General features: G+C 46.4%; 1 protein-coding gene across 3 annotated transcripts in view; it reads right to left on the bottom strand.

The window, feature by feature from the left end:
• FER1L6 (fer-1 like family member 6) overlaps positions 1-9,951 on the bottom strand; it is a 99,215-nt gene extending 89,264 nt beyond the window's left edge. Inside the window, exons 1-3 of one of the 3 annotated variants that reach the window (XM_087825184.1) lie at positions 9,872-9,951; positions 6,399-6,478; positions 2,351-2,471 (exon numbers count right to left, since the gene is read on the bottom strand). In XM_087825184.1, coding sequence (XP_087681310.1) covers positions 2,351-2,471; positions 6,399-6,478; positions 9,872-9,951 — 281 coding nt within the window. Of the gene's footprint in view, positions 1-2,350; positions 2,472-6,398; positions 6,479-9,871 lie in introns of those variants that run through there. The other 2 variants (XM_087825185.1, XM_016215998.2) reach the window with 2 other exon arrangements.
• Positions 9,952-18,321: the final 8,370 nt, after the last annotated feature.

Raw genomic sequence — 18,321 nt, 5'->3', positions numbered from 1 at the left:
CTTTATATCTCTGGAGAGAGAAGTATAAATGGACGAGTGGCTTAACCTCTATGACTCAGTTTCCCCATCTTAAGTGGAGCTAATAATAGCACTTACCACATGAGCTGATGGCTACAAGTTAATGCTATAATGCACGTGTAAACATTTAACCCAGGACCTGGCAAGAATAAGTGTCAACTCTTATTGTGAGTATGGTTATCAGTATTATTTATTTTTTATTTTGCAGAATGAGAAACTGAGCTTCCCCAGGAAGTCAGCGGCAGAGCCGGGTCTCAATAAGGATGTCCCTTGTCTCCTGGCAGATCCTTTCCATGGGAGCACTTTGCCATTTCCGTCAGATATAACCATTCTGAGTTTCATGACTGTGTTGGAAAGAATTGGTAAAAGAGAAATTGGAAAGAACAACCAACAGGCTATCTCGGTGAGATTTCACATTCCAGGCTTCCATTACTTGGACTGTCATAAGTAATTGAAAACAGATGTGCCACACCTGGGACTTAGAGATTGGATAATAGTAGAAAGAGATGAAGAATTCTTATAGTCACAGAAGCGGCAACGGGTAGGAAGTGAACTGCACTTGAGCTCCTTGTAAATGCATCCTCTTGCCTTCTAACAATACCATCTTGCATCTGACTTCATTCCATTTCTTCTGATAATCGAGTCCCGCGGAGAACAGAGTAAAGTAGCAAAAATCTCAAGGCTTTGTTGTCTGACTGATCTGAATTAGGATACCTTCTCGCCAATTTTGTGATGTTAGCTTTAATTTCCTCATTGGAAAATGGAAATAATAATTCCTACCACATGGGGATTAAAGGAGATAATGCTTGAAGGAAAAGGTAGGTACCAAAAGGTAGATGTTCATTAATAAAATGGCAAATTTGTATCAATCATTTAACAACGTGCAAGCTCTGGGATTTCCTCAGTTAGAGGAAAAACAAAGATGAATTAGCCATCCTCTTGGCCTTTGCAAAACTACAGTCTATTCAAGAGAGAGGACCAAAGCATTTAAAACGAGAACTAGCAGGTGTGTCATAGGAAAAAAATTCCATAGAAGTTCAGAGAAGAGAGAAACTCCTGAGGGGAGGGGGTAAGCCACAAAGATTTCAGTACAGAGGTTGGATCTGAACTGAGCATTAGTTGGTGGATAGAATTTCAACTGCTGGAGAATGTTCTGACCAAGGAGAAAAGAAAAGTCTGCTACTCCGTACTCCTTTTTTTCCTGCCTTCCTCCATTCAGCGCTATTATCCTGGTGAATAAATGGCAAGTGATCCCTTAAAAGATATTTTAAAATAATTTAAATTCCCCCTAATAACAACTCAGGATCTGCCACACAGGGAAGCACAAGTTTTCTTTGAGAGAAAAGAGAGGATGACATGAGAAATTATCATGAATAGGAAATCGACGTAAACAGATATGGGAGACTGAAAGCATTGATAGTTCCAATTATTGGCTTCCTTGCCTCCATGCTCTTTGCCCTGTAATTCAGCCTCCTCTTACTATCATGTGCAGTAGTCTTGCTACCTGCATTGGCCAATAGGATGCAGCAGAAATGACTTGCCAATTCCATGCCCAGGCCTCAAGAGACCTGTGTGCTTCCACTCTGTCCCAGAATACCACCAACACCACCATTGGAACAAGCTCAGACTAGCCTGTTGGGGGGTCTGATACCATACGGAGGAGAGCCCAGTGGTTCCAGTTGGGGCAAACCTACCCCAGCCTACCACCAGACTAAAATCAGCAGAGCTGCCAAATGACGACAGACACATAAGTGATGTATATGTAACTATCTAACACCCATACAACTACCCAACTAATTTATAGACTCATGAGCAATCATAAATGCTGATTACATTAAACCACTGTATTTGGGGGTTATTTGGTACACATCAATAGCTGACTGATACCACAAATTGCATGCAGAAGGCCAGTTTCTTCTGACTTTTTGTTGGGTCATGTAAGAACCACCTTCTCATTTGGGACAGACACAAAACTAAGACATCCAACATATTGATGAATTAAAGAGGAGGTGAGGGACAGCTCCTGAACCTGTCTCCTGTTGCTACTGTCATTCCTGAACTGTGAGGGACATGAGGACCTTAACTCAGGGGATATAAGACTGAAAGCTGGTAGAGCCAGGAGGACCCTGGCCTGCTGAAGGCTGGCCCAGATCAAGAGGCCAGCACTGCCACAGAAAAAGCTGGACATGAGGACATGGCACTCGGTCTTCCTTAGACCCTTTGGCTCCTTGCAGAGAGTGACTAGGTGATATTCTCTGTCCCCCAGAGCCTGCAAGGGAACATGGCACAGGTGCTCACAAATGCGTGCTTGCTGCTTGTATCAACACTGTACCTTCTCTTTGGAGGAGCTGAGGGGACAGGAGTGACAGACGCATCATCAGAAATCAAACCTCCTCCCAGACCTTCCTGGTGAGAAGGGCCTGCCTGTGGTGCTTCTGCTTCACCTTGATCATCTAGAGAAGCAAAAAAGGAAGAAAACCCTGTTAAATATACACATAGTGGTGATCTGAGCCTCCACCTTGTGTCCAGTGCTATGCCATAAAGGGTGCCAAGAAACAATTAGACAGTCCTTGCCAGCATAAAATTTAACATGTCACTGACAGAACGGCAGACACAGATCTTAATTTTTTAACAGAATATGCATTTTCTGTTTCCAAAAAGAGAGTATGTTTAAATCATAGTATAATGGAGAGACAACTTTATTATGAATTTAAAGACATGCTTTCAAGTCATAACCTTGCCACAATGGGACTTAAGATAAATGTATTCCTCCTGAACCTCATTAGCAACATTCAATGTGCATAAGGATCCCCTGGGAAATGTTAAAATGCAGATTCTGATCCAGTGGATCTGGGGTTTCTATCGATGAGATCACAGGTAAGGCCATTCCTGCATCTGCGGGCCAATTTTGAGTAGCAAGGTGATGTAGGTTGAATAATGTTCCCCAAAGTTATTGGGTCTCAGTCCCTGGAACCTGTAAATGTGACCTTATTTGGAAGAAGGGTCTTTGCAGATGTGATAAAATTAAGGATCTGAGATGAGGAGATGATCCTGGATTATACGGGTGGGTCCTAATTGCAATCGTATGCATTGCAATTCCCTAGAAGAGAGAGGCAGAGGGACGAAAGAAAAATGCAATGTGACCATGAGGCAGAGATCGAACAGATGCTGCCACAAACCGAGGAATGCTGCTGACACCAGAGTTACTACTATGTTCTCGCCAGTCCACTCACCATGGAGCATCCAGAGTGACCATTTAAAAAAAAAAATCAACCTCACGCCTGGCCGGTGTGGCTCAGTGGTTGGGCATTGACCTATGAACCAGGAGATCACGGTTTGATTCCCGGTCAGGGCACAGGCCAGGGGTGCAGGCTCCATCCCCAGTAGGGGGCGTGCTGGAGGCGGCCGATCAATGACTCTCATCATTGATGTTTCTATCTCTTTCTTCCTCTCCCTTCCTCTCTCTGAAATCAATAAAAAAAAATTTTTTTAAAAACCCACCTCTTGTTGCTTCTGTTCTTAAAACTCCTCAGTGGCTTGACTTTGATTCTCTGCTCTGCCTGCCTTCCGCCTCCTCCTGGGCCACCTGTCCCTCTGTCCCTGCCATCACTGCTATCTAGTCACAGGGCCTATTTCAGTTTCTTCTACCCTAACAAGCTTTCTCCTGCTTGGAATTTGTCTTCACAGACGTCCCTCTTCTTCTGCCCACCCCTGCTGGGCTCCTGGGCTCCTTCTCTCCTGAAATTTCAGCTTAAATGTTATCTCCCCAGAGAACCCCTCTCTGACTGCACTGCAAGAGGTTCCCCAACAGTCTTTTTCAGCAAGTCTATTATCTTGATGCTACTTTTCTCAACTTGTAATGCAGTTGCCTCATGAGGGCCCCGATAGATAACAGATGGCCCATCCGGAGCAGGACCATTTGAGGACTTTTTTTACAAAGGCGGGGGTGTAGGAAAACCACAAAGGGCTGTGCAGCTCCCTGGGGCTCACAGCAGCCAAGCTGTTATCGCTCGGAGGTCCCCAAAAATGAAGACAGAGCAGTTACAAGAAACTAGATGGAGAAGTCAGGTTCAGTCAGCTTCCCTACAAGGAACAGCAACCACCCTTCTGTTGAGGGACACAGATCCTGGCCTCACTCCCTTCCCTCTCTTAGACCCCCTGCTGGGACAGCATGCTGGGGAAGGGACCCGGTCATGCATCCATAGAGGTTTGCCTCCTGGGACAGAGAACAGGTGGAAAAGGGTGCAGAATAGATCTGGAGGGGCAAACAGAAGAGTCCTACACAGAGCTGCCCCCCCTCCAGAATGCAGCACAGCACCCAACTCTCAGCAGACACTCCATTACTACCATTGAGTAGATGAACGAATGGATGATCATGGAGGGTACCCAATAAGTCTTTGTTGGGTAACTAATTAATGGAGAAGTTAAGATAACTGGAATTTTAGAAAATTAAGGCACTGCCAGCATGCCTCCAAACATATAGATATAGGAACCACAGGCTTTGAGAATCTAGAAACATTTCACCAGAAAAGCCCTAACTTCCCAGGCCAGGACAAGGAGGAAAGACCAGTGTGTGCCCAGTTCGCCGGACTTTGTTTCATCAGCCTCTACAGGGCGGCCCCTGGCCAGCAGGATGGGTGCTGTTTACTTTCTAGGAGGAGCCTGATTCTCTTTGCCCTGTTTGCTTTGTGGGCTGAAGACTCTAATTAGAATGAGCCACAGGAGCCAGCTCCTCAGAAATGCCCAGGGTTGACTGCCCTAAATCTCTGACAGCTTGTTCCTTCCTCCCCTGCACCGTAGGGGCTCTTAACTGGAGGAAGACCCAGGGGGCAGGAGAGCCCAGGCTCTGGTGTGAGACTGACCGAGGCTCAGGAGCCCGCTTCTTCACTCACTAGCTGTGTGACTTTGGGCAAGCCACTCACCCTCTCTAAACCTCTGTGAATGGGGCAAAGGAATCTATATTTTAGAGTAATGAACAATGCCTGTCAAGTAAAAAGCACCAGGGTCTTATTAAATGTGTCGTAAATATTATTTTTCATAAGGTCCCTGAAGGAGGGGATGGTGCCTTGACATGTGTCCCCAAAACCTACCACAGTGTCATGATTTCAAGGACACTAGAAAAGACCCCAAGCCTTTGCTACTCACTCCCTGATTCCTTTAATTTAACTGAGTAGACAACTACTTCTATGGAGCTGTAAGCCTTGTCCCACTGAAAATGTAATGCCCCTCCCCTCCTGTGCCACATTACTATGAATAGTTTCATTATTTGATTGTGAGGTTAGGTTTTACCTGAAGCAGGGACAAAGGCTGGGACAAAGGCTACAGGACACCTGCCATGGACAGCAGTGAAGGGTGAAGCAGGCCCCCCAAGAAGACGAGAGGGGTAGAAATCAGAGCACACCTACAGCCCCATTTGGTTTAGAAATGGCCCACAAAGCTGGCCTTGAACTGGTTGCTGTCAGGGCCCCAGCACAAGTCTCCCGGGCCCCCAGACCTGTCTAATGGAAGCAGTTGCTCCTAGTTGAGTCAGTAAAGAGGGATGTCCAGTGGACATCTGCCGGCCTCTGGCGCAGTTCACACTGCAACTCGGGCTTTGCTCTTTAGAAGGAAGTAGCCCCTTCTAAGGGCAGAAAGTCCGGAGCCTGAATTTACCTCCAACCTGACCGCTTTCTGGCTCTCGTTCCTGGGTCTGGGCAGCCACACAGGGCCCTGTGATCAAAAGGACCTCGTCTGACTTGACTTAATGCTCTGCAACCACTATCTAGAAATCCTCAATCATTTATTAACAGTGGCTTTGCCTTTTGTTTCTCACTGGGCCCTGCAAATTCCTGCAGCTGGCCTTTCCCACCTCGCTCTGTCTGCATCTCTGTCAACTCATTTGTAAAACTGGGACAGAAACACCTACTGGTACAACGATGGAAACAATATATACAAAGCCTCCCCCGTAGCAGCTGCTCCGCTCGCTCTTATTTTCAAAGTCTCGCTTGATGCTCCACGTGGCCATGTGAGGTCAACCAGCAGCCCATCTCATGTCCATTTGACAAAGGAAGAGACTGAGACTGAGCCCCTGAGTGGCTTATCCTGGGCCACAGAGCAAATGAGAACAGAAGCAGGAGCCTGAATCCAGCTGCTGCTTCCTCATGGGTCCCCTTCCCAGCAGTGTCCATCCAGCCATGCTTGGTTCAGTGACCAGGTGACAGCCATCCTGGGGCAGATGGCCTTGGGCCTGCACCTGTGATCAGCAGGCAGCACTTTTCCTGCCTCGCTCCTATGGAGAGTGAACCCCAGTCTCAGCCAAGGAGGGGTCCACCCGTTAGGCCTGCAGGCCCAGGGTAGCGGCCAGCCCCCCCCCCTCCCCCCCCCGCCCACAGATGCCTCACCTTGGGCAGCCTTGTTGGTTAGGATTAGCCCCTTCTCTGCTTTATTCTTTTTCTTCTTCAGCTTTCCAAACATCCCCTTTCTGAAAACAAGAAGAAAAACTTCAACACAGTCATAGTAACTCTGAGTCATTCAGATAAGTTAGGAGAAAATGAGTGCACATGTGCACACGCGCACACTGAGCTCTCCTGGAAGCCGAGCCAGGATGGGAATCAAAAGAAGGGTCAGGTTTGGCTCCACGAGGGATCCAGACATTTCTACTTATGCAGAAACCATGAAAACCCCACCTGAACAGAAATCAGAAAAAAAAGGGAAAAAAAAGAAATTGTGAAGTGCACCTGCAATCGCACTTAAACGAGGCACAATTCTAATACTAACAGCACTAGCTGGCATTTCCCCAGTTCTCCTCACTCACCTGTGCCTTGCATGCAAAACAAATGACATAATTTAATCATGATGGCAATACAGCAACCCTCTGCTACCCATGTTACAGAGGAGGAGCCAAGGCCCAGAGAGGGTAGGTAATGTTTCTGAGGTCACACAGCTCCTAAGCATCAGAGCTGCCACTGGAACCCAGGTCTGTCTGATTTCAGAGCCCAGGCTCTAACCAGCGGGTGGCCATGAGCCTGCCGGTTCCCCTGAGCAGCATGAACACCCTCTTCAGAGCCAGGCTCTCAGGCCATTTCCAAGGTCAAGAGGCCCTGGAACTCACTGAGGTCACGCCACAGGTACACAGCTAAGCTGACACATGGTGTGTGACCCGAATGTCAGCTACTATTGTTACTGTTACTATTAGCCCTGAGCCGGAGGCCATTTGGGGGCCTCCTTCCCATCCCTGGAAAGGGCCTTAGTGTGCTGTTTCTCAGACAAGAGGAGCATCCCCGACCCTCTGCCGGCCTCCCTAGAGCAGCCCTTTCTGGGGCTGAGAGGTTGGAGAGCAGCAGGCTCTGCGTGGAAGAACAGAAAGTCACAGCTCAGAGGGGAGTCCTGGCCTTGAGCCAGGCTGGCTGGTGGGGACCCCATGGAGGAAGGGGGCAGAGGAAAACGGGAGGCCCAGGGGAGGAGGGAGGAGAGAGCGGCGGAGGCTCAAACCCCCTCCGTGAGCTTTCTCCAGTCCTGGAGCAATGCGCAGAGGGCCGGGACCATCCGTTTCACTTTCTGCTTACATATTTAGGGCTTAGGAGGGGGTAGAGTGCAGGGACTAAGTCGGGACCTCCACAGTCGCAGCCGGACTGCCTGCACTCTCTTTGCAACCTTGAACAGGTCACGTAACATCTCTAAACTTCAGGGTCCTTGTGTGTAAAGCGAGATAACGAGTGTAAAGCTTTTCGTATGGTGACCTGAACTTAGTGGTTGGTCAATAAACATTCGTTATTCTTGGTATTCTAAGGGATAGGATTAGGGCCAATGAGCAGAAGCTTCTAGGAGACTCGCACGTCCACTTATTCATTTATCTACTTATTTGTTTATTTATTGTTTATGTTCTGCCTTGATCCAGATGAGCAATTAAGAATCTCTCCACAACTGTGCTGTCTGAACAGTGAAATGGACTGCACTGGGTGGGAGGTGAGTTCCCCATTCCTGGAGGTGTGCAAGCAGAGGCCTGAGGACCACTGGTAAAGGACATTGTAAAAAGAACAAACATCAGGAAAGGGGTACCTGAGAGCCCCTTTGAAACCTGCAGATACAGTAGAATGGAAAAAATGGGCTCTTGAACCCCCCGGGCATGGATAGATTGGGAAAGTCACTGCCTCTCTGAACCTCAGTTTCCCCATGGGTACAGTGGAGGTAACAGTAAAGTACCTACTTTACAGGATTGTTGTGGGATCCAAGTGAGATGAAGTAAGCAAAGTGCCCAGGCAGTGCCTGGTGTATAAAAAGGGCTTTTTAAAAAAAGCATCCTTCCTGGAGACAGCATTTTCCCCTTTGATCTGCCATCATCCTGTGATGAAAACATTAATCCAAGTGTCCTGGGAATCTAGGGGGAGCATATGCAAGGGGGATCTCTTTTGTCTGGAATTTCTTAAAGGAAACTTCAATAATAGTTTGTGCTACCCTGTTTTCAAGAAAAGATACCAGGCAGAGGGCCCAAGGCCAGTACTTTCCAGGCCTGCAATGCCATTGTAGTCCCCAGGGCTCACTACCATGATCATTTCACAGAGGCAGAATGTGACATTCTGGGAACCTGGCCAATAGTCTCCGCAGACTACTTGAAAAGGCCGAGTTACTTCCATCTTCAAATAGGAAGTTGCTTCTAATAAATGACTGTATGTACCAGAGGGAGACATAAGGTTCCTTTTGGAGCATCTTTAACATCAGTGGCCTCAGCATTCTGAATTTCCCATTGGGCAGCCAGTGACCGAGGCACGGGGGATGCCCGAAGTTGCTGTCCTGTCAGGAGAGGGGGGGAGGAGTCCCACCTCTTAGAGACAGTACCCTTTCCCCTCTGAAGCCAAGAGCTCTTGGCCCTGCTGTCCCCTAGAGGCAACTAAGAAAGCTTCAAAGATACTGATGTCTGAAATCACTTTTGGAGATTTTTCATTGCTCTGGAGAAGACCAGTGCTGAGAAGGCCTGGTCTAGGCACAGCTCAGACCCCCTGCAGAGGAAACCAGAGAAATCCTTCAGAATTGTCCTAAGGATTTACACCCAGCTCAGCTGTTGTGGGTGGGTGATGTTTGTTTCACAAACACACAAGGCTGTTTGCCCGAACCCCTGAGTCAGTCATCAAGGGCACTCCCAGCCTGACTCCCAGCATGAAAAGCCTTCTTGATAAAATTGATTTCTCCTCCAGGGCCCCACGACAGCCATAGCAGAGATGACGAACAGCTCATCAGCCCAGGACAATCATGCCACTGGCATATTGGGGAGTACAGAGTAAATTGATGACACAAGACTCAGGTCAGGGGCCAGCTCTAATCCACCTGTTAGCGCTAGTATTTGGGGCTGGATGCTTTACCCAGATAAGCATGTTTCTTTCACATGTGACACAAGGACATCTCTTGCCCAACTCACAGGGTGACATTAAAATAGGAAACAATGCTTGTAAAATACAAAACGTGCTGCAAATGATTGCAATGTTGACGACAAAGAAATGGGCTAGAATGTTTCCCTGAATGCATGTAAATTTTTTTAATGTATTGAAATTCACTATGTGCCAGGAACACCATTTTACACACATTACCTCCTAAGCTTCCCACAACTTATCACTGGGCAGATGCTGTCATTATGCATTTTACAAACGAGAGGTTGTCAGGGGTTTCCAGCCCATGTATTGGGATCCGCCAGGAAGACTCACCTGGTAAGTCTCCAGGGCAGTTGCCATCACACCCACGTCTCCAGTCTGCCCAGGATTCCCACATGGGAACCCTCCCTCTTCATAAAATGATTGAGACTCTCTGGTTTAGGATTTACTGAATCTCCTCCCAGGGTGACCGCAAGATAAGCCAAGAGACACCCAGAAACCCCCATACCAACCTGGGGGGTTTCTCCTCAGGGTGAAAGCTACCATGACTCCGATATCTGTATCCAAACAATAAAAATAGGAAACAGTGCATGTGTTAGACTTGCTGCAGCACATCTGTTCGAGGTGGCGACGCTTCCTGTGGGCCCAGGGCCCTTGCTGCTGGGGGTGGGGGACAGCCAGCCTGGGGCATGGAGAGAGGAGCTGGACAACGGGAACCTGGGTCTCATCTGCACACTTTCTAACTGTCACGGGGGCACTGCTCCGAGCTCCAGGCTTCTCTTCTGCGGAAAGTGGCAATAAAGTTAACTCCGCTTTTCTCCCTGTGATGTTATATATCCAACTTCATTGACCCCTCATGCTGAACTGGTAAGAGCCCTACCAATAGCTAATTTAATGTCATGTCCATCGCTCAGTGGAGCCAGGATTAGGAAATGGCTCACAAGCAGGGTTTCCATGTGGTTGTCCACTGTGTCACTAGATTCCCCTACTGGGCTCACCATTTCTACCTTTAGTGGGGAATCAAAGGAGCTCGGGCCACAGGACAAAACACTAAGTTAATTGTGTTGATGGGTGTGAACAGTCCTGGCCCCTGCTGCTCCCCTCCCCATCTAAGAAGACACAGGATACAGGCGACCCCTGAACCTCACTTTTGAAACCCAGAGTCATACCCCTAGTACCTTAAAAAAATCTTTGGCTGATTTGTGAATTTATTTGTGAAAACACTTATAAACTTAAAAAAAATAATTATGTTTAATTATATATTTAATAAAATTTCTTTCTCCAAAAAATAAATTTGCATATAACAAGCCTATTTTAAGAACTAAACAAAACCAAGCTTTACCATCATTCTGAGGTTATCTAAAAAGCTTAGATAATTTCCCAGGTGCCTTCTGGGAAATACCTTCTTGGAAATATCCCATCTGTGCATTTACCTTACTTCTAAGACTGAGATATATTCATTAAAGGCAAACCATCAAACATAGAAACAGCTATAATGTGGATTTTGACAGAAGATTGTTAAAATATAAATCCTGCTTGCCTTTGTCAAGACTCTGAAACTTTTTGCCCTGGCCAGTGTGGCTCAGTTGGTTGGGCACCACCCTGTGCCCCCAAAGGTTGCCAGTTTGATTCCTGGTCAGGGTACATGCTCAGGCTGCAGCTTGATCTCCCACAGGGGACATGCGGGAGGCAGCTGATCAGTGTTTCACTTTCACATCAATGTTTTTCTCTCTCTCCCTCTCCCTTCCTCTCTCTCTAAAAATCAATTAAAAAATCTTAAAAAAATTAAAAAACTGACACTTTTTCTTCCTCTCTCCATATGATCTTCCTACCACAACTTACCTGTTTGATACCGTTTCCTTAGGGCAGTGATGCTCAGCTGTGGCTGCACATTGGACTCGTACAGGGAGCTTTCCAACACTGTCCGCCACACATGGCCAGGCCCCACCCCAGAGAGTCTGATTTCATTGGTCAGCCAGGCGACTAAGGCTCAGTCATTTTTAAAGTTCCCGAGGTGATTCTAAGATGCAGCAGGGTTACAAACCCCTGTGGTTAAGTAATCAGCACCAATGAGTTGTCTTCTCAAAGAGAAGATTTATATTTTTTAAAGAAAGTTCAAAAGATAATTTTATAACCAGAAGGAACAATGAAATTTAGGAAATTCTGAATACTTGGTAGATATATTTGAGTAGGTTGAATAAACTTTACTGTCTAACATCTCTTCCACTCAATCCCCATCCTGGCAAAGAGGCCACAGAGCTGGTTGACTCTTCTACTTATGCTTAGGATCAGCCCAGTCTTGGAGGAACTGAGTCTGAAGTACCCCAGGCCTGAATGGATGGGGCACTGACTCCCCATCTCACGGGAGACATTTGTTCTTGCCCCACTGCCATTTGGAATCCCCTACCTCACTGGGTAAGTGGGTGTTTCTCTATTAGGTCCTCATTTTGTACATTCCCGCCCCATTGTCCATCATGGTAAGATTGAAATGTCACCAGCTCAACAGACCATCATTGAGAACCTTGATTTTCCATTGAGAGGGTCAACCGAGCCTCGGAAATACACCTCGGAGGATGCTAAGGAATCCCTCCTCCTGCGGTTTCTCTGAATGGAGGGCGACTCTGGAGCAACCCAGAGCTGCATCACGTAAACCACCCAGGGGGAGCCAGTGCTTCGAGGTCTTTGCCAAATGCTCAAGGGCAAGGTGGTAGGATGGTTCTGCCCCAGAAAAATGGGGACTTTTCCTGGCGGGCATCTCACCCACCTTGCAGCACACTGGAAGTGCCCGCTATTGATGCCATCTTCCAAGGCGTGGGCTCCCTTCCCAGCCTCTGGTCACCGGCCCCCCTCCTCTCCTGCTCCTCCTCTATGGCTGAGATCGGGACGTGACCAGGTCGGTCAGGGTGCAAGGAAAACAGAGCAATAACACTGGCAGTACGATTAGGGCTGCTGGATCCTCCCCAACCGCAAGCTTTCTCTTGCCCCGGCCCCTAAGAAAAGGTTCATTTTTCCTGTCCCATCGTCTTTCCAGCCAGGCCAATCAGAGCCCTGACCTCTGTTCTCCTAAAGACAGAAGAATCGACCTTCAAGCCAGAAATAAACTACAGGCCGCTTCCCAACATTTGGAACAAGCAGCTCCCTCTTCCTATCTCCCAGCCTAAACAAGTCTTCAAACCTCCACCCTTTTAAGCTTTCTGCTTTTTTTTACTCCCCAAACCTTTCTCTTCCCATATATTCATAGATTATCTTTAGGCAGACACTCCTCTTGGGTAAGACTAAGGCCCAAGGCTCCTATTCCCATGCGGCCTTCCCTCCCTCGGGTCTACCTTTCCACAGAACTTCCATATTCTACTTTCTGCCCCCACTCCCGAGGGCAAGTAAGTCGCTAAGGTGGGGCTTCTCCTCCCCGCAGCCGGGTGGGTGAGTCCATCTGACTCACAGGGAAGTATTTAAAACCAACGTGGACTCCAGTCCACGCAGCTTCCTCCCATCTAGCTTTGCCAGCAGTAAAGGTGAGGTTTCTATCTCGATTTCTCAATGGGTTTTGAACATATAGGGGGAAGTAAAGGGCTTGGTACTAGCCGTAGTGCCACCAATACACTGACATATAACAGATTTTTGTTACAAGTGAGAATCAGTAAACTCCACATGGGTAAAAAGAAGGTCTAATGAAACTCCTAAACCTCATTTTTTGGTGTCATGGATATTGAAGACAGGTCCTGTGTGAAATTAAATTACTGTAAGTAACTACCCTTGCTAAAATATGTTCTCAGAGCCTTTAATATGCTGATGTTCATTGCGACTCTCTCAGAGGGTAATACAGTACTCATATTTTTCCAAATTAATTTGCTCACACTTTATCACAAAACACCAAATATCTTTATACTTTTGGAGATACCCAGAGAAAGAGAACCTTGGCAACTTTCAGTGCTCTCTTCTCTTTTAAAATGTTTATGAGGTGAGCAGTGATCAAGGAAGAAGCACTGAGGAAACAGAGATCCCAGGACATGTCTCCCATGTCCTGGTTAATTCCTCCTCTGCATCCACACGGCTCCTGTTCCAGTTCAGTGCCTAACTGGGCTTTCTGTGTCCATCCTCTCTCCTCCCTGCAAACTATTCTCCATTCTGCAGACATCTGCAAACTAAAAGAGCAGAGAACTTCCTTAATATAATAAAGAATATCTGCAAAAAGCCTTAAAGTTAATATTATACCAATTGTAAATATTGAAAGACTTCCCCCTAAAATTAAAAAAGAGAGAGACAAGGATGTTCACTATCACTCCTTCTATTCAACACAGTACTAATTCAATAAAGTTTGACTATTTGAATTAATAAATAAGTTTAGCAGGGCATCAAGATACAAGGTCAATATACAAAATTCGATTGTACATCTCTATACCAAAAACAAAGAATTACAAAGTAAAATTGTAAATAAAAGGTCTTATAATAGCATCAGAAAAATTCAAAAATGTAAGAATAAATCTCAGAAATATGAGCAAGACCTCTACACTGGAAATTAGAAAATAAGATAAATGGAATGATATTCCATGCTTGTGAGTGGGAAATGTAATATTGGGAAGACGTTGGACTTCCTTGATGTGATTTAGAGATTACTATTTACTATAGCCACTCTGAGAAGTTTCAAGTCATAAGTTTGTGATTTGTATGTGCATATTCTGTGTGTATGTCAAGATTCAACAAAATGTTTTGTTTTTTAAAAGCATAGGTTTTGGGACCCAAAGTCCTGGCTTTGAGCATCAGCTCAGCACCTGCTAATTATGTAACCTTGAGCAAACGCCTATCCTTTCTGCTCCTCAGTTTCTTCATCTGTAAAACGGACTATAAGTTAAGTCTCTCTCCGAGGGCTGTCGTGAAGATCAAATGAGATAAATGATGTAGCAACCTATTTGTAAACACTAAAGTGCTATATCCTGTACATGTTAATTAAATGAAAAAATAAGATCAACATTCTGTGAACGTCCCTTAAGGCTCCCCACAATGCACCCTCAGCCCACCAGTCCAGCACTTGACTCCCCAAACCTTGTGCTCCCCCCGGTGGACAGCTCCTCCCAAATTCATCACACTTTTGCCCACGATCCCTTTCTCACTCCAGGCCCTCCATGAAGGTGACTTCTCCCATCTCGACCTGCCAGCACCCAAATCTGTATTCTAGGCCCAACTCAGCTACACCCTTTTATACGATGGGTCTTCCAATTTTGCAAGAAGGGACGAGGCACTCATCCTTCTGGATCCCACAAGCACTTTGTTCCTATCTCTGTTGCAGCATCAGCCACATGGACTACAACGGTCTAAAACGATCATTCTCTGTTATTAGGGGCTGAGCTTTTGAAGGCAGCAGCCATGCCTGTTTACATCCATACCTTCAGTGTCTTAGGTATGCCCGGCACATAGCAGGGCTCAATGACTGTTGGACACATGGAGAGTTAGTTGGGCAGACAGAACATTCACGTAGAAAGCTCCACGAGAGTGTACTGGAAGTTCTTTGGCTCTCTTAGAAAATGTATCATAGCAGACAGAAAAGAGCTAGGGCCATTCCAAAACTGAAAGCATAGTGGGAGAAGGGAGCAATCAAAAACATCAGCTGCTAAACCTTGCACTAACAGTTACCTTGGAGCTGCTAAAAAAGTGGAAATTATCCTCCCTGGGGCCCGATGAACTGGTTAAATGGTGCATCAGCTCTGGCTGTCGCCCAGCCTTGGTCTCCATCCGTTTCTTAAAATCATTCCCTTTTCTAATGCACCCTCCTTTTCCTTTCTCTTCATCACGACTAAATCCCTCTTATTGGTCCGTTATTTCTCTACCACCGTTCCTTAGGTGGCGATTCAACAGAAGTATATGGAGCCTATTTGTGGCCCAGCACAAATGGGCCTGGTGAACAGAGATAAAACTAACAGGGTCCTTAGAGGCCCTCCCAGTGTGGTTGCACTATTATAAGCACAGGAGAGCAAAGCTATCATGGGCAGGCATGGAGTGCTTTTGGAGAATGGGGGAAAGAATGACTGACATGGGACAAGAAGAGCCAAGGAAGGCATCAGAGGAGGTGACACTTTAGTTTGATCTTCAAAGAATAATAAGGTCCTGAGAAGCAGAAAAGAGATGACTGGAAAGAACAAACATGTATTCATTAGTATGGGTCAGATTCCTTTACATATGGTAACTCATTGAATGACCACGGCAACCTTGACCTCTTCACAATATTAGTCTGTTTAAAAAGGAGAAATTGACTTAGGGAGATTAGGCCATACTATGGACTGAATGTCTGTGTCCCCAAAATCCATATGTTCAAGTGCTAACCCCCCAATGTGATGGTATTTAAAAGTGAAACCTTTGGAAGGTAATTGGGTTTGGATGAAGTCATGAAGGTGGAGCCTTCACAATGGGATTGGTGCCTTTATAATGGAATAAAAGGCCTGGTTCCCCCCCTTCTCTCTCTCTCTCTCTCTCTCTCTCTCTCTCTCTCTCTCTCTCCAATGTGCTCTCATCAGATTGTCATCAGATACGTCTCTCATCAGGCACCTTGGATTTTCCAGCTTCCAGAACTATGAGAAATAGATGTTGATTGTTTAAGCCACCCAGTCTATGGTATTTTTATTATAGCAGCCAAATGAACTAAGATGGGCCACTTGTGGTTGTAGACAGAGTTCAGATTCGGTAAGCAAACAAGGGGAACAGAACGTACAAAGACACTCAAGGAAACTCCCTCTGAATACCGGATGATATTAAGGGTCTTTCCAAGAATTGAAAATCTCAACAAGCCTCCTGTATTTTCAAATCTGAAAAAACAATAGGTACCTCTGGCTATAATAGATACCCTAGTGCCCTATTCTACTGGGTATATTTTCCACATCTGTCAGGTTTCTCTGAGGTTCCAAAACAAGACACCAGAGCAAACTATATTGTAAAAGTCCATGCATTCTGCTTAATCTTCTGGAAATTCATAACATCTCAGAGCTGGAAAGTTTCTTTAAAACCACCCATTGTTCCATCTGAGGATGGAATTCCTTTACACCCAGCTCCATTAACTCCAACCTATTATATTGTTTGAATATCTCTGGGGATGAGGAATTTACTACCTTCCCAGCTACCCAACTATTTTAGTAACAATTTTTTTTCAAAGTAGATAGAGGTCCACGTGTAACTTTAGTTACATGTTTGACACTCAACCAAGAGAAAGCTCTAATGTTTCAGCAGCTACTTGATGTTGTAAGAGGGATAAAGTAGAGGCTGGTCCTTCAGCGAAAGGCCAACAGCGGGATGTAGAGGGACAGAAAGCCTTGGAGCAGCAGTGAGTGACAGGCTTGGAAGGGGCTTGGTGAAACTCAGGGTTGGCAGCATTTCAAATGGCACTTGGCTCTCTGCCATGCGGCACCACGCTCAAGCATGAGGTTCACAAGGCCTTCAGCCACTCTCTTCTCTCCGCAGGCCCTGGAGAACACCGTCTGCTGCCCAGCCCTTGAGGTGGCATTTTAAAATAAGCCTCTCACTTTGACAGAGTTCTAGAATGAGGGAACAGCACGTGTGAAAGTCTGGAGGCAAAAGTGAATGCGATATAAAACGTACCCCTCTGCATGCCTGGAGCAAAGAGTGGAGGGAAAGAGAGGAGAGCAATGAGGCCAGAGCGGTGGGCAGGAGGCAGATCACACGGGAACTCAAGCCGCAGGGAAAGGACTTAGGTCTCACCGTAAGGGCAACAGGAAGTCACTGAAGGGTCAACAGGAGTAGTTCGTTCTCCCCTGCCTAGGGATCTTCTCTCACAACCCCACCACTCTCGCGCAACAGCCACACCTTGAAACACTCTCTTGAAGTTTGATCTGAGTACTTAGCCCCGGCAAATGTCACTAAGCTGTCAGTTATAAGTTGCCAGTTGCTTCTCCGACTAGACAGGCCCAGCAAGGCCCCTGGCAGCGGATGCTCCTCGAGGATACATGGCTTGACCAGTACCTCCTAGTTCTGCAGCTATAAGGGGAGGAGGCCTCAGGGGAAGACGCTCTTTTTTTGTGTGTCTTGACCAAGATTCTGTCTCACATGCCCTTCAGAACTTAGATTTCAGAAGCTGCTTGGGAGGAATCGGTGAATCTGGATGAGGGCCTGGGAGATACTGGAAGGAAAGGGGTGGAGTCCTTTTGAGGCCCAGTGTTATTAGAAATACTCTGATAGATCATGTTTGTCTCTGACTGAGGATCACTGGCTGGAAAGAAAACAAAGAGCCCAAAAAAGGGATGATGGAGGGCTAGGGGGATTCACCATGAGGATCAGTGAGTCTGGATTGGTGACCAGTGCCCAGTACTAAGGCTAGACAGTCACGGAGAAGCCCAGCACCTGTCCAGGCTGTGGCTGAGGCTGGAATCCCCTCCCAACTCTATGGCCTCGGTACTGGAATGGCTGAGCATCCAAGTACAAACCAGGGTGTTAGAGCCTAAGGAGGCCCTAAGACCATCCGTTATCAAAGAAGGACTCCCGTTCAATAGGACTGTAATTCTGAGTGACAGGAGCAAAATCTGGGACTACAAATGGACTGATCTTGTCTCTTTGTGCTTCCAAAGACACTTGAGAGTAGGAAGGCAGACCTTCATAAAAAATAAGCTGAACACTCTTCTAAGTTGCTTAAGCAATTACTCTGAATGGTAAAAGACAATATGACTTATCTGTAACTTAAGCTAATGAAGCAGATCATGTCCTCACGTATTGCTTGTGTGTCTATCCCTCCATTAGGCAAGGTGTGACACATACTTCAGTGTTTTGCACATACTGGGTATTCAAGAGGTGTTTATTTAATAAAATGCATAAAACTCTGTCAACTGACAAGGCAGCCCTTGTCCTTGAGCCTCCAGTGACGAGGAGCTCACTACCTAACAACTCAGGCTGATGACCACAAACACTTTCCAAACATGCAACAGGGGAAGTGAGAATTTATATTGGTTCCTTGAAGACAAAAAAGTTC

This window comes from Miniopterus natalensis, chromosome 16, assembly GCF_054644295.1.
Source record: "Miniopterus natalensis isolate mMinNat1 chromosome 16, mMinNat1.hap1, whole genome shotgun sequence".
In the NCBI taxonomy this organism is placed as follows: domain Eukaryota; kingdom Metazoa; phylum Chordata; class Mammalia; order Chiroptera; family Miniopteridae; genus Miniopterus; species Miniopterus natalensis.
This window is presented reverse-complemented; position numbering and strand designations above follow the sequence as displayed.